Genomic DNA, 26,460 nt, shown 5'->3' with positions numbered 1-26,460 from the left:
ATTAAAGTTGATCTTTCAAATCCACTTTGATTGACATGAAGAAAAGGGTTAATAACAAAGAACCGTTGAACACGCATGATGAAATTGCCAAACAAATGCATCCTCCCTTCGTTGGGTTTGAGTAGTCAACTCAAGATCTTAACTACGATTTACATGATAAGTACTCTGAAGTTTTAAATATATGCTTCATAAATTGGGGATTTTATTGTTGAATAAAAGTCTGTCAGAAATCAGATTTAACAAACATATCGAACTACTGTTTTAAGTAGCACCACAAAACATGATCAAATAGAAGCAGCAAGTGGAATTTTCAGATGCAAGTACTGTTCTTCTCTCATGCAGACAACAAATTAACTCATAGATGATAAATGATAGAAGGTTCAAATGTATTTTATTTAAGAATGTAAAGATTTCAGACAATGTCAGGCATTACAAGAATAATATCGTGCAGTAAAGAAACAAAATGATGCAAAGTACAACGATGATCAATAGCTCTAGTATCGCCGAATAAAGCTCATCTTAAGATGCCTCATATAAGCTTTACTTCTGGATAAGAAGAACCACAGTGTGTGCTGCGATGCTTCTGTTTTCTCCGAGACTGTCAACCTTCTCATGGGTTTTTGCTTTCAGATTTACGACTGAAGGGTGTGCTCCGAGTAGCTTACATAAATTTTCCCTGATAGCTTCTTTGTGTGGGCTTAGCTTTGGCCTTTGAAGAATTAAAGTAGCATCCAAGTTTCCTAGCTCATAACCAGCTTCATGCATCAGTTTCACCTGTATGGAACTCGTATTAGTTATCTAGTAAAAATTTTCAATTAGTTATTTGATTACTCCTGAAATGAATAGAGGTACTACAGGATACACTCCCTTTAGCTACATGTTATAACATCTATTTTTAACAGGCCGTCCATCATGGCAGAAAATGAAAATAATAGCCGAAATTTAAATGAGACTAAGCATATAAAATTGGCAATGCTGAGCATAGTGACGAAAAAGGTTGAGGATTGTGTTGGGCTAAGATAACCAAAGTTGAAACATGAATATTACCCTATTCTTTGTGTAACCCTACTTTTGGTGATGCTAGGTCATTAAGTGTTGTGACCTCGCATGGAGTTCAATGGAGAAGTAAGATTATTGTAGCAATCCAAACAGTTGGAACAAACATGCTTAATAATGACGACGACAACGATGATGTTAAAAATATTTGTTTGTGATGGCTGGAATCTATTGTTAGCAAAAATATAGCAGGAAGAATGAAAGGTGGCTCATACTCAAGAAGTTTGGGCTTCAACAATCAATTGTATTGAATCAAACTATCTTCAAATGCTTGATGCTCACATACATCGCAAATCTATCTATACAAATTTATTTTGGGGATAACATTGCATGTAAATTTGAAATAGCTTTTGGCAACAATCTATGTGCGTGGCCCTGTTGTCACTCCACTCCATATCCAGTGGGTAAATTCATCAAGGCACAGAAACTAAATAAAAATATGCCCGGCGCTTACGAGCTTCCTTGACGATAAGAAGTTGGCTGATCTCCAGGCCGAAAGATCACAGAGTAAGTTGCAACAATGGGTATGCACAATACCCATCACAAGGATAGTCATGAACACCATCCATAATGGAAGCCTTAAACCCACAGGTGTGCATTTCTTTGTCGACAAACAATTTTGTAAGCTAAGTATGACCTAATAAGTTAAAATAGAACCCTGACATTAGGTGCCAATCAGATATTATATATCATTCTGTCTTCAGGAGATAAAACAAGGGTGCAAAGAATGGGTATATGGATGCAAATGATCATCAGAAGATGATATTCAAGGAGGAAGACAAAGGACAATGGGAGAACAGATAGGGAAAGCAAACAAGGTGATAAGCAAATTGTAAAACGAGAGTGAAAATAAAAACAATTTCTTATAATTTCCATCTCAACAAGAAGGCAAGTTAGATCCACCTAACTATAACTTTTAGAATCCACTATTTATGTCTGGTGTAGTCCAACGTAGCCAAATTTTACATCCAATCATCTTAAGTTTCACAACTTTTCTTGAGTGAAAACAACCAAATCTAGATAGTCTCATTCAACACAATTGGTAATCCTGAGTTTGCTATAAACCCAAAATAATGGTAGTCACTGATATTATAATAATATTACAAGATAGATCTTTCTCATGTTATAGGAAAAGCAACAATTCCCATTTTTGAGGTCCTGTTTCTTCAGTGTGAACTGGAAAAGGAAAATGGTAGGTAGCTGGAGGATTCAAAAGAGAGAGAATAGTCTACAAGAATGAAACAATTTGAATGAACAAGTAATTAAGTTTTAGGCAATTTTTCATCTAAAAAAGCATATAAAATATAGGTTTCTGCAAGCATTAAGTTTTAGGCAATTTTTCATCTAAAAAAGCATATAAAATATAGGTTTCTGCAAGCATGCTGGACTTTCTGTCTGAGAAGGTATGGCACTTCCCTTATTCAGAACAAAAGTATTTCAAGATGAAAAGGGATGTTGCATTTACTTGGAGAGAAGAGAAATGAAAAGAATGAGGGAAATAAATGAAGAGGGAAGTTTGGTGCTGCTTCCTATTTTTATTTCCAACTAGATTGAACTGAATGAGAAAACAAAGTGAGGTTGGCTTACAAACTTCCCTAATCTTTCAACTTCTAATCGGCCTCCCAGGAAGTATTGCTCTGAGTAATCAAGGAACTGAGTCTTTTTTTTCCTTTTCCTTCTATTGATTTTCCTCAATTTAAAAACATTTCCTTTCTCTTCAATTGCTCTCCAAATAAACACAGCATAAAATAATTTTACATAAACACCAAACATGTCTATATTGTTGGTGCAATTTTCCCTAGGTCAAGGTTGACCAGGTTGAATAAGCTTGAGTTGGTTCAAGCTTGAGTCGTAATGTTTTGAGTTTTGATATTTGACAATATATGAAGATTGTTGGAGTAATTCCCCTCCGATCAAAGTTTGACCAGTTTAATGTGAAGAAGAGTCAAGTAGGTTAAGGTTGACCGGATAAAACCCTAGTGAGTAAAGCTAGGCAGAAGGAAAATCTGGGTGAGTGAAGTTAGTTGAAAGTCCTAGTGAGTGAAGCTAGGCAGAAGGAAAATCTTGGTGAGTGAAGTTAGGTAGTGAGAAAGTTCTAATAAGTGAAGCCAGGCAGTAGAAATCCAGATGGGTTAAGGTTGACTGAACATCTAGTGTTTGGAAGTCCAAGTGGGATAAGGTTGATCAGACACTTGGCATGTAGGGAAGAGTCCAAGTGGGTCAAAGGATTGACCAGACATTTGGTGATGAAGTCCCAGCAGGTCAAGGTCGACTAGATGCTAGGCAATGAGGAGTTCCAACATGTCACGGTTGACCGGATGTTGGATGTGGAACCCTAGGCTTGTGTTTTGCAAGATAGGGTTGGACAATCGATCAGTTGATCGATTGGCCAAAACCCAATCGATCGGTCGATTGATTAAGAGGTTATCGCGTAAGCACAGAGGGTTTCCCAATTGATCAACCGATCGATTGGGACACTCTAATCGATCAGTCGATCGATTGGGGAAGTTTTTTTTTCTTTTTCTCTCGCGAGGACCCGAGAGTATAGCATAGAGGTGCTCTGAATTGATCTGTCGATAGATTAAAGCCTCCCTAATCGATTGGTCAATCGATTGGATATGACCATTGTGCAGGTTGCGAGGTTTGTATCAATGGCAGATATTATGGCCTATCAAATATGGAATTTACTTTGCTATAATTATGCTAATTAGCTGTGTATATATTATTACCTAGAGTAGATTATTTGTAATTAGTACATACTTAAATTAGATTATCAGTAATTAATATGGTAGCTATATTTACTTTGTTACTAAAGATAAATTGTAAAGCAATTCTATTTAATGAGAAAGCTCCGGAGAAGAAAGGGACACTTTTTTCTGGAATTTCAAAGCTGTTTTGTCATGGTATCAGAGCCAAAGGAAGACTGAAATTTCTTCTGCCCTTAAAGCTCTCTGGTTTGTTTCTTTTGGGTTGATTTCCAATCAACAATTTTTTTTTTCTCTCGGTTGATTGACTTGTGATTGAGAGTTTGGATTAAGATTTCTGTTTTTCTGGATTGACTTGTTTTTCGGATGGCTAATAAGAATTTTTCTGGAAGAATACCTACGGAGACTTTGGCAATCAAATTTACCGGAAAGAATTATGCAACATGGGAATTTCAGTTCCGGATGTTTCTGAAAGGGAAGGAGCTTTGGGGTCACATTGATGGGTCTTTAATGGCTCTTGAAAACGCTAAGGACCTTGGTCAATGGGAGACAAAGGATGCCCGAATTATCTCTTGGCTTCTCGGATCCATCGAAGCTCATATGGTGAACAATTTACGTCCTTTTAATACGGTTAAGGAAATGTGGGATTACCTGAAACGAATATATCATCAAGATAATACAGCAAGGCGATTCCAACTAGAGCTTGAGATTGGTAACCTCAGTCAAGGTGATCTTTCTATTGAGCAATATTATTCTGGATTTCTTAATCTTTGGGGTGAATATTCTAATATTATATATTCAAAAGTACCAAAGGAGGCCTTAGCTAGTATTCAGGCAATTCATGAAGTTAGTAAACGCGATCAATTTTTAATGAAATTGAGATCAGACTTTGATGTTGCTCGGGCTGGATTGCTAAATAGAAATCCAGTTCCTTCTTTGGATATATGTCTTGGAGAATTGTTGCGTGAAGAACAAAGATTGGCTACCCAAGCTGTTCTAGGTGCATCACTAGAAAAATCTACAGTTATCAATGTTGCTTATGCTGCTCAAGGGAGGAACCGTGGTAAGGATCAACTGCAATGCTATAGTTGTAAGGAGTTTGGGCATATTGCTCGCAACTGCAGTAAGAAATTCTGCAACTATTGTAAGCAACATGGGCACATTATCAAGGAGTGTCCTACACGTCCGGAAAATCGACGAACCCAAGCTTTTCAAGCTACTATTCCAAATCTGAATGTTATTGGTCCTACATCTACAGTCACTGGCACCAATCAATTTGTTCTTACGCCAGAGATGGTCCAACAGATGATTCTCACAGCCTTTTCTACTCTTACTCTTCAGGGCCAAGGTATGAATATTTCTTCTTCATGGATTGTTGATTCTGGGGCGTCCAATCATATGACTGGGTCACCTGATCTGTTGCATAATGTACGACAGTATAATGGCTCACAAAATATCCAGATTGCTAATGGCAGTAATCTTCCAATTACAGCCATTGGTGATATAGGGTCTTCTTTTAGTCATGTATTTATCTCTCCTGGGTTGTCTACAAATCTAATTTCTGTTGGTTAGATGGTTGATAATCACTATGATATACATTTCTCTCGTGATGGTTGTATTGTACAGGATCAGGTGTCGGGTCAGGTGATCACGAAGGGGCCTAAAGTGGGAAGATTATTTCCGTTGCAGTTTTCTGTTCCTAGAAATTTGTCCTTCTCTTCTATTGTTACTGCAAATAAAGCTGATATTTGGCATAAACGATTGGGCCATCCGAATAATGTGATTTTATCTAATTTAATGAAGAATGGTTTTCTTGGTGACAACATTCAGTCTTTTAAACATCTATTACCTCTTGCTTGCACTACTTGTAAACTTGGGAAAAGTAAAGTTCTACCTTTTCCTACTCATGGTGGTCGTGCTAAAACATGCTTTGAGATAATACATAGTGATGTTTAGGGCATTACTCCAGTTACTTCCCATGCACAATATAGATATTTTGTGACGTTTATTGATGACTATAATCGATTCATGTGGATATATTTTCTACGTAGTAAAGTTGATGTGTTCACTGTTTTTCAAAAATTTCTGGCTTTTATTGAGACACAATTCTCTACGGGCATTAAGATTTTACGGTCTGATAATGGTGGTGAATATCTATCACATGAATTTCAAGCCCTTTTGCAAAACAAAGGTATTTTATCACAACGGTCATGTCCTTATACTCCCCAGCAAAATGGGGTGGCTGAACGAAAACATCGTCACTTATTGGATATGGTACGCACACTCCTCCTAGAGTCCTCAGTTCCGCCTACATTTTGGGTGGAAGCCTTGTCTACTGCTGTGTATTTGATTAATCGGTTGCCCTCTCAACAACTGAATTTTGATTCTCCTTACTATCGTCTTTTCGGTATGCATCCTGATTATCACATGTTGCACACATTTGGGTGTGTTTGTTTTGTCCACTTGTCGTCTCATGAGCGTCACAAACTTACAGCTCAATCTGTACGGTGTGCTTTTATAGGTTACAACAATGTTCAAAAAGGTTTTCTATGTTATGATGCGATTGCTAATCGTTTGCGTATTTCCCGAAATGTGATTTTCTTTGAGCATGAGTATTATTTTCCGCAACATGTTTCTCCTTCTGGAAGTATTCTTCGTCCTCATTTTGAGAATACCTCTCCATCAACTGATCGTTTTATACCTGGAGTTATATATCAACGACGAAAAACCTCACCATCACAAACTCTTCCCGATCCTAATCCAATGGTTCTTCGAAAATCCTCTCGCACTCGTCATCCTCCTGATAAATATGGTTTTTCTGCCACTTTAGCTGATACTACAGTTCCTACCTCTTATTCGCATGCGACTAAGCAGACATGTTGGGTTAAAGCTATGCAGGATGAACTTCAGGCTCTTCAGGAGAATCACACTTGGGATATTGTTCCTTGCCCAAGTGGTGTTAAGCCCATTGGTTGTAAATGGGTATATTCTATTAAGCTACGATCTGATGGCTCAATTGATAGATATAAAGCAAGGCTGGTGGCACTTGGTAATCGCCAGGAGTATGGAGTGGATTATGAGGAGACATTTGCTCCTGTAGCTAAGATGACGACAGTGCGACTTATCCTTGCTATTGCTGCTTCCAAGGGATGGTCATTATGACAAATGGATGTGAAAAATGCCTTTTTGCATGGAGATCTTAAGGAAGAAATTTATATGACTCCACCATCAGGATTATTTTCTACACCCTCTTCTGATGTTTGCAAACTAAAACGTTTACTCTATGGTTTAGAGCAGGCTCCACGTGCTTGGTTTGACAAGTTCCGCTCTACGCTTATTAACTTCTCTTTTGTCCAAAGTCAGTATGATTCTTCTTTATTCATGTGCAAAACTGCAAAAGGAATCGTCTTGCTCCTGGTATATGTTGATGATATTGTTATTACAGGGTCCGACTCTGTCTTAATTTCTCAGCTTCAAGAGCATCTTCAGGGGTCTTTCCATATGAAAGACTTGGGATCTTTACACTATTTTTTGGGGCTTGAAGTACACTCTACTCCAGCTGGAATTTTCTTACACCAACATAAATATCTTCAGGGGATAGTGGCTTTGGCTGGTCTAAAGGATGGTCGTTCTGTTGATCATCCTTTAGAGGTGAACGTTAAATATTGCCGTGATGAGGGTGATTTTCTCCCAAATCCATCTTTATATAGACAACTAGTGGGGAGCTTGAACTATCTGACTATTACCCGGCCTGATATTGCCTTTTCTATTCAACAAGTTAGTCAATTTCTACAAGCACCTACACATCTTCATTTGGCTGTAGTTCGACGCATTGTTCGCTATTTGCATGGCACTTCTTCCCGGGGACTTTTCTTCTCTGCGGGCTCTCCTATTCGTTTGGTTGCATATAGTGATGCTGATTGGGCTGGTTGTTCTGATACTCGACGCTCAGTTACAGGTTGGTGCATGTTTTTGGGTACCTCTCTTATTGCGTGGAAAAGTAAGAAGCAAAATCGAGTGTCTAAGTCTTCCACAGAATCAGAGTATCGCGCTATGTCCTCTGCTTGTTCTGAAATAGTTTGGCTTCGGGGACTGTTGGGTGAACTTGGGTTTTCCCAACTTGAACCTACTCCACTTCATGCAGATAATACTAGTGCTATTCAAATTGCTACTAATCCAGTATTTCACGAACGCACCAAACACATCGAAGTAGATTGTCATTCTATTCGTGAGGCATATGATGCTTGTGTCATCACTCTTCCACATATAACCACTGAATTCCAAATTGCTGATGTGTTTACTAAAGCTCTCTCCCGACATCGTCATCACTTTCTTATTGACAAATTGATGCTTGTTGATCATCCAGCATCAATTTGAGGGGGGATATCAATGGCAGATATTATGGCCTATCAAATATGGAATTTACTTTGCCATAATTATGCTAATTAGCTGTGTATATATTATTACCTAGAGTAGATTATTTGTAATTAGTACATACTTAAATTAGATTATCAGTAATTAATATGGTAGCTATATTTACTTTGTTACTAAAGATAAATTGTAAAGCAATTCTATTTAATGAGAAAGCTCCAGAGAAGAAAGGGATACTTTTTTCTGGAATTTCAAAGCTGTTTTGTCAGTTTGGACACAGGGATCGCACGGATCTGACGTGATTGAGAACAAGCCCAATCGATTGGGAGCCCTAGAAGCGGAGATATAAAGGTGACGACAAGTTCAAACGAATAGAACTCTTGACTCCATCTTCTCCGCCAGTTCTTAGAAGCTTAGGGTTGAGATGTTGCTGCAATTCCAAGCTTACAAGAGGCATTCACAAGCGACAAGAGATCAAGCAAGAAGGGTTTTCATTTGTATTTGCATATTTACTTCTTGTTTTGAGTTGCATTGCTTGTGTGAGTTGTAAGAGGTTTCTCCACATTCGGATTGTTTCCGAGAAGGAGTGTTTTTATTAGTGGAGAGTATGCTCGGTGTGGATCTTTGAATCAGTCACCTCTTCTTGAGGTGGATACCAAGTAAATCCTAGTGTTAGCATTGGGGAGTTTGTCGCTTCAAGTTTATCCGCTACAACAACATCTACGAAGCGAGCAAGCAGGCGAGAAGAGCTATTCACCCCCTAGCTCCGGAGTGTCCCAACAAGTGATATCAGAGCGAAGTCGCTCTTCACCGGACTCATCGCTGGAAGGGCAATGAGCTAGATGAAGAAAAAATTGAAGCCCCAATTTCATCGTGTCAAAGACTTCATCGAAAGGTTCAACTTTAAGATGGATTTCCGAGATGGACTCAGATTCAACACAAGGATGCCTCCACCATTCACATCTACAAGCTTCAATTCTTGGAAATCAAGAATTGAAAATTTTTTTTTTATGATGGAGATAAAGCAATGGTTTACAGGAATACTTTGAAGCTCCAAAAGGCAAATTTTTTAAGAAAAGCAATTGGAGCAAAGAGCAAATGCTAAGAAGCAAGGCTAACGACAAAGTGACAAAATTGTTGGTCAATTTATTGTCGAGCAACATCATATATAAAATTGGAGATTATTAAGATGTTAAGGAGCTTTGGAGCAAGTTGACAAGAATCCATAAAGAACCCTTCACTACACTAAATCAAGAGAAATCCAAAGAGGGCAAATCATTGGATCAAGAGGAAGAAGAAGGAAATTCGGAGGTTGTGAGATGCTTAACATCTGAAGAGGAAGAAAATGAAGAAGAGTCATCCTCAACAAAATGCAATGATAAAGGCAAAGAGGGAGCATATTCTTTGTTTCATGTGTATGAGGATGAGGATGAAGAGACCTCCACCTCTAGGATTGAGGGGGAGCGTCATTCATTGACACTGGAGCAAGAAGAGGCTTATACTTCCGGGTTAAATGGAGAGGAAGATGGTGCCACCTCCACAAGTCAAGAAAAATCAAATGGAGGATCATGTGACATCCCTACAAGCAAAGGTATAACAATTTCAATTGCTAATAATAAAAATTATATCATTTGCTTTGAGTGTATGAAAAAAGGGCATTACAAGAGTAAATGTCCAAAATTGACCAAGAAGAAGAGTCAAGTGACACCAAAGGCTAAGGAGAAGCTTAAGAAGATTGGCCTACAGAAGGGCAAAGAGCAAATTGTGTGCTTCTTGTGTAGTGAAAAGGGACATTATCGAAGTCAATGTCCTAAAGGGAGGAAATCAACCAAGAGCTAAGGAGGAAACTCAAATCAAGAGGAGCTCTCAAGAGCAAACCCAAGATATTTTTTATTGATGCAATTCCTTTAAGTAATGATAAAAAGCATGCTAGGAATAATCTATATTACTTTCATGCTATTTATCATGAAAATAGGAAGCATGATACAGTTAAGGAAAAATATGTACCATATCATGCTAAAACAATTCTACCTAAGGCTAGAAAGATAGATAACAAATTAGATAAGAACTATAAGGATTTTAGATATATGTCTAAAAATAAAAATGCTTAAGGAAATCAAGAAAAATCCAAATCTAAGAATTTAAGGATTGAAAACCAAGCCTTGAGGTCAAGACTTGATAAATTAGAAAAGACTCTAAAAAAAATGAAAAATATTTTTAAAGGGTTAAATGAGCATAACCTAGGAATAGATAGGCAAGAGTCATTCTATGACCATAGAGGTTTGAGATACAAACCAAAAGGCAAGAAGGATGTGACTTCATACCATAGGATTCCATATAGCTATGAAATTAACCCTAGGTCAAATTGTCAAGTCAAGGGTACAAGGAAGGTCATTTTTAGAGTTAACCTTGAAGAGACTAATGTGACTAAGGCTTTTAAGAAGCCTAAGGTCACAAGGAAAGGACTTAGAGGAATCTAGTGTAACCAAGGCTTCTAAGAAGCCTAGAAAGATCAACTAGGGAAATTATCCCTAGTGAATACCTAGAACACCCAAGGAGCACCAATCAATTTTGGGTTCCTAGGAGTGTGTTCTCTACACCCTAGATGAGTCTAGAGAGTGTCAACTCAATTTGGAAGGGTAGTTAACCTAACCTAGAAGAAGTTGATACTTGAAGGGCATTTTCAAGGTAGTTGTACTCCTTAAAAATGAGAAGGTTTAAATGCTTATTCTTTGAAAGAGAAAAATGTGTCGAAATTTGAGGAATTGGACTTAATTAAAATTGACATCATTAAGATAGAGGTAAAAAAATGCCAAGTTGGGATTTTGACATTTTTCTTGAGAGAAAAAGGGGGCAACTTAGAATTAATTTTGGTTTAGCAATTAATTAGGGATATTTAGATAGATAATCTAGATATATTATTTATGCCAAATTAGCTTATTTTGTTTGCCGATCATATGCCATGACATCATAAATTTACATTCATACTTGTTATGAAAAACAAAAATACCATATCATATCATCCATACATCGTGTAGTTAAAATAGCTTTCTTTTGAAAAATATTCATTTTGATGTTTGTCATAAACATTTTTATGCATTATTTTAACTTCTTGTAATTAAAGACAATAACGTTAATCAATAAGTGACATCCTAAGTGGATGATCAATTTTAAAATGTCTAGATAGAAATGCATGATCCCTTAGTTTAAGGAAAAACCAATACTTACATTTCACGAGAACTATAAGTTGGCTTGTATGTGTTTTAGTACACATTAGATACAAGTAAGATGTTAAGAGGATTAAAATAAACTCAAGATGTTGATTTAGTGCATATTTTTGAGTTTTAATTTCATCAAAACACATAGATTATGTGTTATCCAATCATTGGGAAAGCTAGTGTACAAGTCATGTGCATTTAACCCAAAGAACATGGTTGGAAATTGACTTTAAAAATCATTTCAAAATACTTTTGGAAAACCTTGGTGAAGGTTGTCATGCCCATTTAGCCCAAAGAACATGGTTGGAAATTGGTTTTGAAAATCATTTCAAAATACTTTTGGAAAACCTTGGTGAAAGCTATCTTTTGATAGAAATCATCTTTATATAGTTAGACACAAACTAGAGCAAAACATTGAAGTTTTCAATAGTTTCCAAGTTTGTGTCAATCTTTAAAAATGAGATGTGTTTTCATAGAAAACTATTTTTCCTTGATAGTATATGACATAACTAATGTTTACACAATTTCGTGAATTTTAACTAATTTTTGATAAATTAGTTAAAGATTTCTAAAATTCAGTCTGATTTTGAAATCAGAAATTTTAGAAATCCAATCGATCAGCCGATCGATTGAACTGGGTTTTCCGCAAACAGTAACTCTTGGAATCGATCAGTTAATCGATTGACCCCTGACTGAATCGATCAGTTGATCGATTCAAGTGTTTTTCCAAGGATAGAGAATTATTGAATCAATCAGTTGATCGATTGAAAGACTTCAATCGATTGAGTCCCAACTTCAATCGATTGGAAAAACTATTTTTGGTTGAAAATGTCTAATTTCATTCATTTAAGCCACATTTAGTCAGATTAACCATTCTTAACCCTATGAACCTTATTTACAAAAATTTAAGGGTAGTTTTCTCGATGAAAACGAGAATGAAATGGTTAAGGAAACTAATTTCAAGTTTAGAATTTCAAGTTTAGAATGAGGTTTGCATTCAATATTGATTCTTGAACCTCAAAACTTTAAATTTTGGGTTTTCTAAGGGTTTAGGAATTCCAAGTCGTTGTTGGTGCAATGACTGAAGTTTAGAACATGTTTTGAGGGGGAGCTGCTCCTTAAATATATGAATTTATTTTTAACGAAACCATGGAAGGTTATAAACCTTCATTATTGTGAAGGCTCAAGGTTGAGCACTAGATGATGGAAATATGCTCTAGGTTGAGCATGTGGGTACCATGAAGGGTATGAGACTTTCATTGTAATGTTGTGAACAACAAGTGAGGTTGTGAATAACATGTGGATAACTCTTAATGTATGGTTTAAGTTAGACTTTCATTACCTAAAGGAGGAGTTTGCCCTCTTAGAAAGGGGGAGAATGAAGGAAACTCTCATTCATGCTTTCACATGAAGAAAAAGTTGAGGCTATGAGATTAACCTAACTTAAATGCATGGTCAAACATCAAAAAGGGGGGGATAATTGGTGCAATTTGCCCTAGGTCAAGGTTGACCAGGTTGACTAAGCTTGAGTTGGCTCAATCTTGAGTCGTGATGTTTTGAGTTTCAATGTTGGATAATATATTGAGATTGTTGGAGTAATTCTCCTCCCGTCAAAGTTTGACCAGTTTGATGTAAAGAAGAGTTAAGTAGGTCAAGGTTGACCGGATACTTGATTGGGAAAATCCTAATTAGAGATTAGGCAAGGGCAAGTCCTAGTAAGTGAAGCTAGGAAGAAGGAAAATCCTGCTGAATAAAGCCAGGTGAAAAGCCCTAGTGTGTAAAACTAGGCAGGAGGAAAATCCTGATGAATAAAGCCAGGTGAAAAGCTCTAGTGTAAAACTAGGCAGGAGGAAAATCCTAGTGAGTGAAGCTAGACAATGAGAAAGTTCTAGTGAGTAAAGCCAGACAGTAGAAATCCAGGCGGGTCAAGGTTGATTAGACATCTAGTGTTTGGAAGTCCAAGTGAGTCAAAGTTGACCGGACACTTGGCATGTAGGGAAAAGTCCAAGTGGCTCAAAGGATTGACTGGACACTTGATGACGAAATCCAGTAGGTCAAGATCGATCAGATGTCAGGAAAGTTCCAACATGTCACGGTTGACCGAATGTTGGATGTGGAACCCTAGGCTTGTGTTTAGCGAGATAGGGCTGGACAATTGATCAGTTGATCGATTGGCCAAAGCCCAATCGATCGGTCGATCGATTGGGCGGTTATCGCGTGAGTATAGAGGGTTTCTCAATTAATTAGCCGATCAATTAGGACACTCTAATTGATCAGCCGATCGATTAGGGAAGTTTTTTTTTTCTTTTTTCTCGTGAGGACGCGAGAGCACAGAGGCACTCTAGATTGATCAATCGATCGATCAACGCCTTCCTAATCGATTGGTCAATCGATTAGGATATGATCGTTGCACAAGTTGCAAGGTTTGGACGGCTGGGATCGCAGGGATCTGACGCGGCAATCGATTGAGAGCAGGCCTAATCGATTGGGAGCCTTAGAAGTGGAGATATAAAGGCGACGACGAGTTCAAACGAATAGAACTCTTGACTCCATATTCTCTGATAGTTCTTGGAAGCTTAGGGCTGAAGTGCACACTTCTAAGCTTACAAGAGGCATTCACAAGCAACAAGAGATCAAGCAAGAAGGTTTTTCATTTATATTTGTGTATTTACTTCTTATTTTGAGTCGTATTGCTTATGTGAGTTGTAAGAGGTTTCTCCACCTCTAGATTGTTTTCGAAAAGGAGTGATTTTGTTAATGGAGAGTGTGCTCAGTGTGAATCCTTGGATTAGTTACCTCTTCTTGAGGTGGATACTAAGTAAATCCTAGTGTTAGCATTGGGGAGTTTGTCGCTTCAAGTTTATCCGCTGCAACAACATCTACGAAGCGAGCAAGCGGGCGTGAAGAGCTATTCACCCCCTAGCTTCGGAGCATCCCAACATATATCAACTCGAGTGTTCTAAAAGTGCCGCCTAGGCGGTGAGTGGCCGACCACCTTCCCGCCTTTTGCAAGGCACCGCCTCTAGGCGTCGCCGCATTAATCGGCCGCCTAGGCAAGGGCAGCCGATTAATTTTTTTTTTTTAAATTCTGATTTAAAAAAATTAAAAGATTAAAAAATTAAAAATGGGAGAAAATGAAATCCCTAAAATCTGCATCTCCTCACATTTTATTTAGCTTAGTTTTCAAAATATCTCTTTTCTTCGCCGCCTCAACTTGTTACTATGTTTGATGCCTTTTTTTAGGTTTTACTGATTAATTCGTTCTAAATACTCATTCTCTGGTCCTAAATTCTTGAAAGATCCTTTTTTTGGTCGCATTATACCAGTTTTCTCGTTGAGAGATGCTCATTTTATGATTATGATCCATTTACTACAAGAACCTGAAGCTTACATTCTAAGTTATTCTATGCTTGGAATGGTTGATGACAATTGTGGCAAGTGATCTCCAAGCAAGTAGAGCTGACCCTTCTGGTTGCTATCTCCTTTCTGCTTTCTCCACCTCTTCTCTTGCTTGCTCCCGTACTAGCTTGGCTCGTGCAAACTCTTTCTTTGCTAAGTCCAGCTCCCTCCTTGTTAGCTCCCTTGTTCTCTCAATATAAGCCTTCTCAACAGCTGCAAGTCGGATCTGCTCAGCAGTATGCTGCCTTAATAATTGTAGTTTTTTGGCATAGCTGTTTGGTTCCTCTTTCACAGATGTCCATGGTGTCCTAATACTCATCGATAGATTAAGGTCAGGCAGAGAATGGGTAGTAAGATCACATCCTACCATGGAGGTTGGCGATTCAGAAGGAAGAGAGACTGCACTAGTAGTTGCAGTTCTCTTGGACGATTATCTTCCATGGAAACCTAGAAAGGCAATTCAAGAGAGTTCTGAATTATGGCTAGTCACTAGTTGAACTCTTTATATACTAACTTCCCTACGCCCAACCTTTGTCAGCATCCACCACTCCTGTTAAGATGTAAATTTTAAATTTGTAAAAATTGGGTGTATTCTTGTCAGTTGCTTTCCCCCCTTGTTTTTACAGCTCAGCAACTATCCTAATGGTTTGCTGTTTGTTAACTACGAAAGTGACTTTGGTGTTTTTTCCTATTTTTTTCTTATGCTAGCAAGTAAAAGGTCATATTTTTTTGGCTATTGATAAATTACTGCTTTGATAGATTGACCTCTCCTTTTTCGAATATACTAATAAAAAAATGTCATTGGCATTTTTTGCTTCGAGACTAACAGTAGGAAGATCCTCATTTCAATAATTTTAATTTTGCCACCATTGTTACTAGTCTTAGCCACAGTTTTGTGCCTTGTTTACAACTTTATTATCTTGAAAATTGAAAGACACTTACATTGTAGGTAATATGAGGCAATTTGATAGAAATGCAATCTTAGCCATAGTTGCTTATGTTGGTTATTTAGCTTGCATGCAATATATGATTCAACATGTGTCTCGTATTGAAAGACCAACTACCCAATCACAACGATGTAATGGAAATCAAGTGCGCCGAGAATTGATGGCTCAATTAGAAGCCCATTATAACGCACGCTCTGTAATACGCATGAGTTATGATGCTTTCACTCGATTAGTTGCAATACTTCGTGGAAGAGGACTTCTGAGGGATAATCAATATAGTTTTGTTGAGGAACAAGTTGCTAAGTTTCTACATATTTTAAGTGGTCAAGGACGTGTTCGATCAGAAAGTTTTTTCTTTCGTCGATCTAAGACCATTAGTCGTCATTTCCACAAAGTTCTTAGAGCTTTAATAACACTTCAAGATCAATTTTTAGTCCAACCAAATGGTTCTATTGTCTCACCACAAATACTCAATAGTGGAGGAAGATTCTATCCATACTTTAAGGTATTTTTAAATATAAATATTGTTTTAATTTTTTTTTTGTAATGTCACATGATAATGATTACTGGTTTATGTTGAAACTTTTAGAATTGTATTGGTGCAATAGATGGAACACATATCCAAGTGAAGGTTTCAAAAGAAGATGTGTCAAGGTATAGAGGAAGGAAAAACTATCCTACAATGAATGTCTTGGTAGCTTGTACTTTTGACTTTAAATTCACGTACGTATTACCTGGGTGGGAGGGCTCCGCTTCAGATTCAAGAATTTTAGATAATCCGTTAAGTAGAGAAGATAATCTAAATGCCCCTCAAGGTATTAAGTTTTTCCATAAATGTGTTTCATGTCTATTTAAGACTCCTGAATTTTTTTATATAAATATTTTAAATTCTATTTTTTAGGTAAGTTCTACTTGGTCGATGCTAGATATATGTTGAGGTCAACATTTCTCACTCCATATCGAAGCACTCGATATCATTTGAAAGAATATTCTCAACATCCGCCTGAAAACCCAAAAGAGTTATTCAACTTAAGACATTCCTCATTACGCAATGCAATTGAAAGAGCTTTTGGTGTTTTGAAGAATAGATTTCCAATATTAGCAGAAATGTCTAGATATGATGTAGAGACAGTGAGTGAAATTGTTTTAGCATGCTGCATCTTGCACAACTTCTTAGTGGATTTTGATCCAGATGAAGAAATTATTGCACAAGTTGATAGGGATCTCATGAATAATGAGCCTGATCATGGACTTGCTAATGGAGCAATTGCTAGAGGAGAAGATGGACGAAGGGGGGAAATCTTAAGAGACTCTATTGCCGCACAAATGTGGAATGATTATATAACTAGACATTGATTTTTTTTTTTGTGTATTATTGTTGCTCTCAAACATGAACTAGAGTTGATGTATGGTTTGATTTATTAGTTGTTATTGGATGTGACATTATAATGGATGATTAACTTTCATGTTTTATAATTTATTATTGTGTTATTTTAATTTCAGTACATTATAGGTGGTGATATGGATGCTGAAAAAGTTTTTGAAGTGGGAGGAAATGATTGTAATGCATACTTTAAGTGGACCACAGAAATGGATGGTGTAATGCTTGAAGTTCTTAGGGAGCAAAAGAGTAAGGGTCAAAAGGAAGATAGAGCTTTTTTTGCTGAAGCATATAGGAAGGTGGTAGAGGAAATTAATGATAAATTTTCTTTGAACATCAACAAAACCAAAGTGATGAATCGTCTCAAAACTCTTAAAGAACAAATGGTGCTATCAAAAGAAATTGAGTTGAAAAGTGGAATAGGATGGAATGATTCTTCTAAAATATTTGAGGCTCCTCTAGAGGTGTGGAAATCTCTAATAAAGGTATGAGTATTATATTTCATTTCCTATAATATAGTTGGTAGCATCTTCCTTGCATATGCTTGTTTACGAACTTTCTTATTGTGATTTCCTTTTGTTACTAGGCCAATCCAAGGTACAAAAATATCAAAGGAAAATCCCTTCATCACTTGGAGATTCTCAAAGAGATATATGAGAAAGATGTAGCAACTGGAGCTCAAGCTGAGAGTGCTAGAGAAAAAGTACAAAGGTGGGAAAGGGAGGAGACTCATATTAGTATTGATGAAATTGATGAGATGCAAGCAAACAATCATGTTTATTTGGATAAGTTTTCTACCTTTGATTTTGAAAGTGTGCCATCAACACCGGGATCACAATTTGGAATATCAAATCCTTTTGTACCTAATGCTTCAGTTGTGAAAGGTAAAAAAGAAAAGCACCAATGACAAATGAGTACTCATCCCAATTAAATGAGGTGTCTTCGGCAATGAAAGATATTGCACAAGCTATTTTAAATACAAACACTCAAGTTTGGAAGCCTGCAGAAATATATGAAGCAGTAGCTAAATTGGGTTTAGAGGTTGACAAACTTTTTGAAGCTGTTGAATTGCTAAATGAACATCCTAATCTTATTGGAGTTTTTTTTGGTTTCCTAGAAGAGCTACGCTTGCAATGGTTAGCTAAAAAGTTAAGTTGGTGATTTTATATATGTATTTTGGGGAGTTGTTGTGTTCATACAACAATTTAACTTGGTACTTTGGTATATTTTTGGGGGGAGAAGTTAGGTTTGCAATGGTTTGTCTGTGAGAATTTTATTTTGGTGGCATCTATTGAATCTGATGAAGTCATAAGACTAGATAATGCCTGAGAATTTTATTTTGGTGGCATTTATTTTGGTGAATTATTCTTTGGAAGACTAATTAGAGAAATTCTGTTTATATAATCCTTTTCATTTCTCTTTTAGTTTCTGTAATCGAATTGATTTGTCACTGTTCCTGTTCCTAATTTGCTCTACAATATGAAGTATGAATTCCCAAAATATTGAAGACAATATTACACTTGGAAGGATTGGATGGTGACCTCAAGAGGACCCGAAGACTCAAATTCTGGCCGCCACTAGACGAGCTACTAGTTGAGAAATACAAGTTTCCTGAGGCTGATGCCTGCAAGTTTACCGAGTTCCTGTGCCCCCTACTTGACATTGCTTCAGAAAATCGGCCAACCGCAGCACAGTGTCTGCAGCATCCATGCCTTAGGATCAAAGATGCAAAGCCCCGTGGCGAACAAAATGAAGCCATTGTTGGAAAGCTGGAGGTTGGCATGACTAAGCTTAAAGTTCAGGTGAACTAAGAGCCTTTTTCTTCGTACTCGGCACACACATCAAGCATTCTCTTTGCGATGTTTATTCCTCCACACATTACTATGATGCGGTCGACATTGGATCGCTACGACATTATAGAAAGCAGTTTCAACACTGCAGCATGGTGGTGATGACAACATCAGCCTACCATAATTTTGTGTAAAATATATCTTTTTTATTGTACAATCTATTATCTTTATTTTATATATTTTATTTAAGAAATAAATTTCCTTCTCTAAATTTAAAAAAGTATTATTTATAAAATTTAAATTCCGTGAATGATAGAGTAGCAGGTAAAAATTTATTAAATAGAGAATGATAGAGTAGCAGGTAAAAATTTATTTTATACCAAATGTAAAATTTAAAATAAATTTTATATTTAAGGGAGTTGACGCGCATGCTCTTGCTGAGCTTTGCCTTTCAATAAGCTCATTGACGGATTGACCTATTTGTTGAGAATGCTTTGTTTGACCCTGTACTCTGCTGTATTAGAAATTATGCAAGTCAACTTCTTGATGGTGTTCTGGGTTTCTAACAAGCTACTGTACGAAGTCAAATTATAGTTTGAAGCTTTGCTAGGGTGTAATCGAATGGAAGAATAAGAGTATGAGTATCTTACAGAGTTTGAAGCTTTGCTCGAGTCATTTATGCTGACAATTTAAAACTGATATGCTGCCATCTGCTCTGGAACAATGAAAACTGGCGAATCTTACAGACATGATCTTAAAGCTGGTAAATCTTAGACTCGGCGATCGGAGGAGGCAGGGAGGCATGCTGCCATCTGCTCTGGAACAAGAGTGGTATGCTAACACTCTTTTTATGGAGTTTTTGTTATTAAATGGTTAGTTATGAGGATAAAATGGTAAATGTATAAGAATGGAATTCAATTCAAATAGATTCCAAATTAAGGAATTCAATTCAATTCTGTTATTCACTAATCCATTCCAAACATAGGAATTGAATTGAATTTCTGCTGGAATTCAATTCTTAATGGAATTCAATTCAATTCTTTCAGTTAAGTTGTTTCCAAACAGGGTGGTAGTAAAATGTTGAGTATTATATCTTCTAAAGCATCTAATTCAATGTCGAAGATTGACACCCCTTTGAAGCATAATTTGAATGATGTTGGATGGAAATTTACGGACTTGGTGGATCCTAAAAATTTGGATAAGTTGAAATATGAGTTGTGTGGAAAAAATACTAGTAGTGGAATTTAAAAAGATTAAACAATCTGTTGTAAATGTTGCCACATGTAAGAAGTATTCAAATGAGGATAAAGTGAAGTGCAAGAATGTCATTAAAGAAGCAAAAACAAAAAAAACAAAAGAATATAAATGAAATATAGGTGAAAGAAGAAGTTGTTCTTGAAGAATATAAGGAAGACGAAGGGAGTCTAGGGACCAGAAACCTGCTTACTTTTGGCCCTATAGATCGATTTGCATCCACTATTGATCCTGATTCTTCATTGAGTGGAAGTAAGAAGGCAAAACAACAAAAAATATTATTAATGCACTTTGGAAGCAAAGGACACATAGTGTGCACCAATAGTTAGCTCGATGGGTGTACGAGTTTGGTGTTCCTTTTCATGCCATTGACAATGATAGCTTCAAGAGGTTTGCGGAAGCGATTTGTCATTTTGGCCCTGGTTATTGTCCTCCAACTCAATACCTATTAAGTGAGTCTTTATTAAAGGAAGAGGTAGATAGAACTAAAAGTCTATGAATGAGCTTTGAATGATTGTTCAATTTTGATCGATGCTTGGACTGATCAGAAAAGAAGAAACATCATAAATTTGTATAAAATACGGCAACAAATATTAATTAAATAATAAGGTTAAATAGACGAATAACCTTAACGGAATTTTTCGAAATTTTTAGAAATTTTCTAGAAAATTTTCGGAGCTCGTATGACGAGTTTAATGGGGGCAATTATTGGGCCATGGGAAAGCCTGTTTAGGCTACCCCATTGAACGAGGAAAAATTTTATTTTTCTTTTCCTTTTATTTTTCTTTTTCTTTTCCTCCATTTCTCCCCGACGTCGCCCCTATCTTCTCCTGATTCTCTTCGGCTCCTCTAACCGATGACGCTGCCTCGACGTTTCCCCTTCCTCCTTGCGAACAAAAGTCGTGCCAAAGAAGCCGGACACAACTCCTCTTCTTTCGTCTTCCCTCTCGCGAATTCTTTTCCCCCACCGAGCCGTGCCCTAATCTTTGCTTCGCCGCCCCGTTGGGCACCGGCGCCGGGACTCCTCCTCGCCGTCACAAATCCACTGATCGACCACCTGATCCAACCCATCGCTTCGAGCAGCGGCCCTCGCGCTACTACCTCCGCCCTTTCTCCCTCACTGCGGTCATTCTCTCCGTGGCAACCCTGTGCCCTACAAATCCGAACGCTTGTCGCCACCCTCTTGCATGGGACGATCTTCGATCAAGGGTAGAGATTCGAGACTAGATCTCTCTCTACGCGCCACTGCCGACCACCGACTTGCACTACTCCAGCCCCTGAGCCCTAGCCGACGATCCACCATTGACAATTTTTTTTTCTCCTTCCCGGGTCATAGCCGAAACAGATCCGTCGTAGTCGAGCATGAGGGAATTGATCGACCATCCTTCTCCATTCGGTTGGATCCCCATTCTTTCCCTCGTCGGCGTAGATCTGCTGCCAATTTCTCAAGTAGGACAGACCGCCCAATTCTTGTTGTTGTTTCCTAATCTCTCTTTTTCTACTGTCGGGTTGATTTATTTCTCGACTAACAATCTTTCAGCCACCTTCCATTTGATCTCCAGCAAAGGAAACGCTGGCAGCAACGTCTCTTGGGATCTAGCTATTGAAATCCGGCAACAACACCTCTTAGGACCAGCTACTCTGCCCTATCTAGCTGTGATAAATCGGAGAGGCTTGGTGTTGAGGTAAGGAGTAGAGGAATTATTTCTGTTGTTATAGCGCACACAGATTTGAAGATAGGAAAGGTTAGGAATTGAATTTATTATGAGTTGAGGTAATTAACAGATGAGTTAATTGATGATTAGTTTGTATTAGATTGATAAATGAGTATGTGGGATCCAATTTGGGTTAGTTAATTTGGTTGGATTGTTTAGGACAATCCAAAAGAAGGTTCCTAATGAAATTAGGAATTTAGTTTAGCTTGTTACATTTGGAATTAGCTAAAATTATATGTTTGATATTACATGACTTTGATTCGAGACGGCGTCTCGACGTGGGGTCTATTTCAGAGACGATCTCCATTTTGAGGCGAGTACCTTGACTTATCTCTTTTGATAATGTCATGTTGATATGCGTAGTAGGTTATAGCCGCTAGTAATAATTATGTTTATCTTTACTTTGGTATGTCACTACATGATACCTGTTGCATGTTTTTATCTGTCTGCATTTATGTTTTATACCCTCTTGTTTATTGCCATGATTATTTATGCTCATAGAGGTAGTGACATACCATGTCTTATGATACACCAGACTAGGCATTTACCATATCTGACCCGTGTACATAGATCTGTTTATTTGATCAATTTATTTTTGGTACATGTTTTATAGAGGTAGATATGGTCAGGATTTTTATGCTTAGTGTCATGCACCATCTCGCATGATTGCATGTTGAGCGATTGTCGGCTCCATTATTGTTGAGCACATCACCAGTTACATGGATCTGCACACACAACCACTCATGTTGCAGCAGATTGCTTGGCTCCGTTGGTCCGCTCATGGGTAGTGGTGACGCAGCGTGGTAGCTTACAGGGATCCCTCCTCTGGACTGGCTCAGGGAGATGAGAGCATTGAGCTCCCCCACTTATGATTTGGGGTAGGAGGATAGGTGTACTTTGACAGTATCCTGTCCACTCGGTCACTCATAAGGAGTAGTGATGGCAGAGTGCACAGTTGTCATAGCCCTACCCACTCGGTCTCACCATCGTGTGTGAGATGGATGACTGGCGTCAGGGGTGACTAGGACATGTCATTGTTATCATATGCATGATTGCATTTATTGCTTGTGTTTGCTGCATTTTATTTGCTGCATATTGGATGGATGCATATGTTTGACATGCATACAGGGACATGTAACCTTTGGTCTAACGACCTTATTATTTTGATAGGAGGTCCTGGTAAGTACAGTTTCTCCTTTTCTTACGGTTTTGCATTTTCCATTACTTCAGGAGACTGTACACATATTTATTACTACTAGTTATTTCTTATTTTATGCATGTCAACTTGGTATCCGCTGAGTGTTGGACTCACCCAGTTGATATTTTCTTATTTGAGGTCGTTAGGAGGTTCCAGTTGCTAGTCCCCCATCACTTTGTTTCGCGACGATTTTCTACTCTTTGGATTTTTGGTTCCTTGTTATGTATTTATATATACTTGTGATGTAGGATTGTACTCGACGATCTTTTATCGAGTTTTGTCTACTACTTATGCTTTCCGCTGCGATGGTTTCTCTGTTGTCCTTTGTGTTTTTCCGTCGTTGTAGTAGAGTAGGTTTTCAGATTATATAAACTACGTGGTTGCGTCAGCCGGATGCTGAATATATAAACTACATGGAATGATTATATTTTATTGTTATCATTCCAGCCGTGTTGGCTGATGAGTGTGAGCCTTGAGGGCAATGTATATAAGTCTCAGATTGTCACCCATACAGGGGAGATGCTGCCGAAATTTCTTTTGGCAGGGACTACATGGGGCATGACAATTTGTGTGTCAATTGTAAAGAAGGCATAACTTTCCTTTCTTCTATAGAAGCATCGGATGAAGCACTCAAAAGGAATTATATATTTGAATATGTGGACAAGTGCATTGAAGAAGTTGGGCTCCAAAGTGTAGTTCAAGTGGTAACAGGCAATGCTTCGAATAATATGACGGTAAAAGATTTGTTGAAGGAGAAGAGGCCATATATATTTTGGACTTTATATTCAATTCATACCATGAATCTCATGCTTCAAGGAATTAGGAACCAACCTAAGTTTAAAGGGGTGATTGAGAAGGCAAAGAAAGAGCTTGACAATCTTTATTTATGCACTGCACAAGACATTGTCAATGATCAGAAAGTTTACCAAAAAAGGGACATAGTGAGGCCGGGAGTAACATGATTTGCAATCGCTTTTCTAACTTTGCAAAGCTTGATATAGAAGAAAGGTGAACTAAGAGCTATGATTGCTAATGAAGAATGAAATGCATGCAAATATTCAAAGAGTGCAAAGGGGAAGGTGATATATAATACCGCTTTGAGTTCGTCTTTTTGAAATGGGGTAAGTTTTTGCTTGAAGGTGTTTGCCCCTTTAGTTAAGGTGCTTTGTCTTGTTGATAGAATAAGAAACCATATGTGTTTTGTGTATGGAGAATTACTTAAGAGCGAGAGAGGAGATTAAAGTGACATTCAAAAATCAAAAACTTCACTATCATCCACTTATTAATATTATTGATGAGAAAAGTTGTAATCAACTTGATAGTCCACTACATTTGATGACCCACCTCTTGAACCCTTATTATTCCTTCAATGACCGGAGCATAGAAAGTGAAGAAGTGGTCACGAATGGATTTTTCACTTGCGTTAAAGCATTCTTTTCCGATGATATTGATAGCAGATAGTAAATATGGAGTTGTTGAAGTATATCAACAAAGCAAGGGGATTTGGAAGAGCATTAGCTATGGCGAGATGCACAAAAAATGATAAGTAATAATTGCTTACTTTATTTTGTAATTTTAATTGTTTATTTCTTGATTTTGCTTATTGTTATTGTTTGATTTGATTTTATTTAGTTGGATGGTGGTATCTTTTTAGAAATGGTGTACCCAAATCATAAAAGATGGCTAAAATAATCCTTTCTTTAACTACAAGTTCTTCCGGTTGTCAAAGAAATTTGAGTACTTTTGAGGGGGTAAATACTTAATTACTTATTATATATAGTATACTAACTACTAATTACTAAATGTCTAAATATGTATTCAATATTAATCTTTTCTTTAATGTAGATCCATACAAAAAAAAGAAATAAACTGAATATCGAAAGGTTGAAGAATTTAGTTTATGTTCAATTCTATGTCAAGATTATAAATAAAAAGAGAAGACAAGAAGATAAAGGAGTTGATTTGCTGCTTGTTAGTGAAGCAATTATAACACAAGAATGGATTGTTGACAGTGGAGATGAAGATGTTGAGACAAATATTAAAGATGTAAGAGAACTTCACGAAGAAAATTTTGTTTCGGATGAAGAAGAGGAAGATGCCATGGATTATGAGTTTGAATATGATACAAGGAAGTGTTGGAGAAATATGAAGATGAACTAAAAAAAGAATTAGAGATATAGGCTTATATGAGTTATTTTGTGTACTTTTGTTGTTTACATTGTATGTTGAACAAATTATGCATATTTTGATTAATTTTAGATATTATAAAATATTTTATATATTTTCATAATTATTTAAATATAAAAAAAAAACCACCCAGGCACCCACTTGCAGCCTAGCACTTTTTAGAGCACTAATCGACTCCAAACCTAAGATATGGAATTCCAATTTCTATTTTAGCATTTAAATCCAAACATAAGAATTGAATAATGATCCTATAAAAAAGTCATTTTTTTATTATGGAAATATGATACGGAAAAAAAAGATGAAGAAAATCAAATGGAAAAACCAACTCACAGCTTCTTTCATGAAGACCCAAGAGGCGGCGCCTTTCCACTTGGGGTCAGAGTCCGGAAAGATTTGTCCGATGTCCGGAAGCCCCAACGCCCCCAAGATCGCATCGGTCACGCAGTGCAGCAACACATCCCCTTAGATCACCACGATCAAAACCAAATAAAACAAACCTAAAAAAACCGCAAATCAGACTAAAAAATCTCTGATCTTATTCAGATTTACCATCAGAGTGCGCCTCGCAACCCCGATCGTGGGGAATGTCAATCCCTCCGATGATCAAAGGAAGGTTCGGCTCGAGACGGTGGAGGTCGAACCCGTGCCCCACTCGGAAAGGAAGGGACGGAGGCGTCGAAGAGGGAACGGGTTTCACAGTTTCCTGTTGCCCTACCTGGAGGGCGGCGGCGACCGTCAGACGCCGCAGGTTCGATGGCGACGCTCGGGGATGAATGCGGAGTGAAAAAGGCAAAGGCGACGCAAAGCGAGTAGCGAGAGCAGGTGAAGACCTGGCCGATTTGGAGGCTGCGACCGGCGATGAAAAGAAGGCGGTGGACGAAGCCATGGCCAGAAAGGAGAAGAAGCTGTGCGAATGCGGCAAGCGAGGTGGCGCAAGGGGTTGAGTGCAACTATAACGAACGGTCTTGTTAACCTTCTCAGACCATTCAAAAATACACGATTATCTTACCTGATCGTCTATTGCTGGAATAGCGGGATCCACCAATTCTCGAACTAATGATAAGGCAAGTTGGAAAGCGTATGCTGATTTAAACAGCCGGTTTAGTTTATTTTCTTCAACTGTGGAGAGCGCCGTGGAGGGCCAAGCATTGCAGACGTTCTGCGACGCCGCTCTGCGTTTGATGACGTGGCAAGCGATGTCAAATTTGTCACAATTTTCACGCCATGAATAAAGTAGGA

At 37.7% G+C, this 26,460-nt stretch overlaps 1 protein-coding gene across 1 annotated transcript; it reads right to left on the bottom strand.

The window, feature by feature from the left end:
• Positions 1-365: 365 nt before the first annotated feature.
• LOC122001894 (2-C-methyl-D-erythritol 2,4-cyclodiphosphate synthase, chloroplastic-like) lies at positions 366-26,165 on the bottom strand. Its single transcript, XM_042556872.1, has 3 exons — positions 25,771-26,165; positions 25,552-25,682; positions 366-774 (listed from the first exon to the last, which is right to left on the bottom strand). Exons 1-3 carry the CDS (start codon positions 26,105-26,107, stop codon positions 541-543), a joined length of 702 nt encoding a protein of 233 aa, XP_042412806.1. The 5' UTR covers positions 26,108-26,165; the 3' UTR covers positions 366-540.
• Between the last annotated feature and the right edge of the window lie 295 nt (positions 26,166-26,460).

This window comes from Zingiber officinale, chromosome 7A (genome assembly GCF_018446385.1).
Source record: "Zingiber officinale cultivar Zhangliang chromosome 7A, Zo_v1.1, whole genome shotgun sequence".
Classification (NCBI taxonomy): Eukaryota; Viridiplantae; Streptophyta; class Magnoliopsida; order Zingiberales; family Zingiberaceae; genus Zingiber; species Zingiber officinale.
The sequence above is the reverse complement of the archived record's forward strand: the minus strand, read 5'-3'. Positions and strand labels throughout refer to the sequence as shown.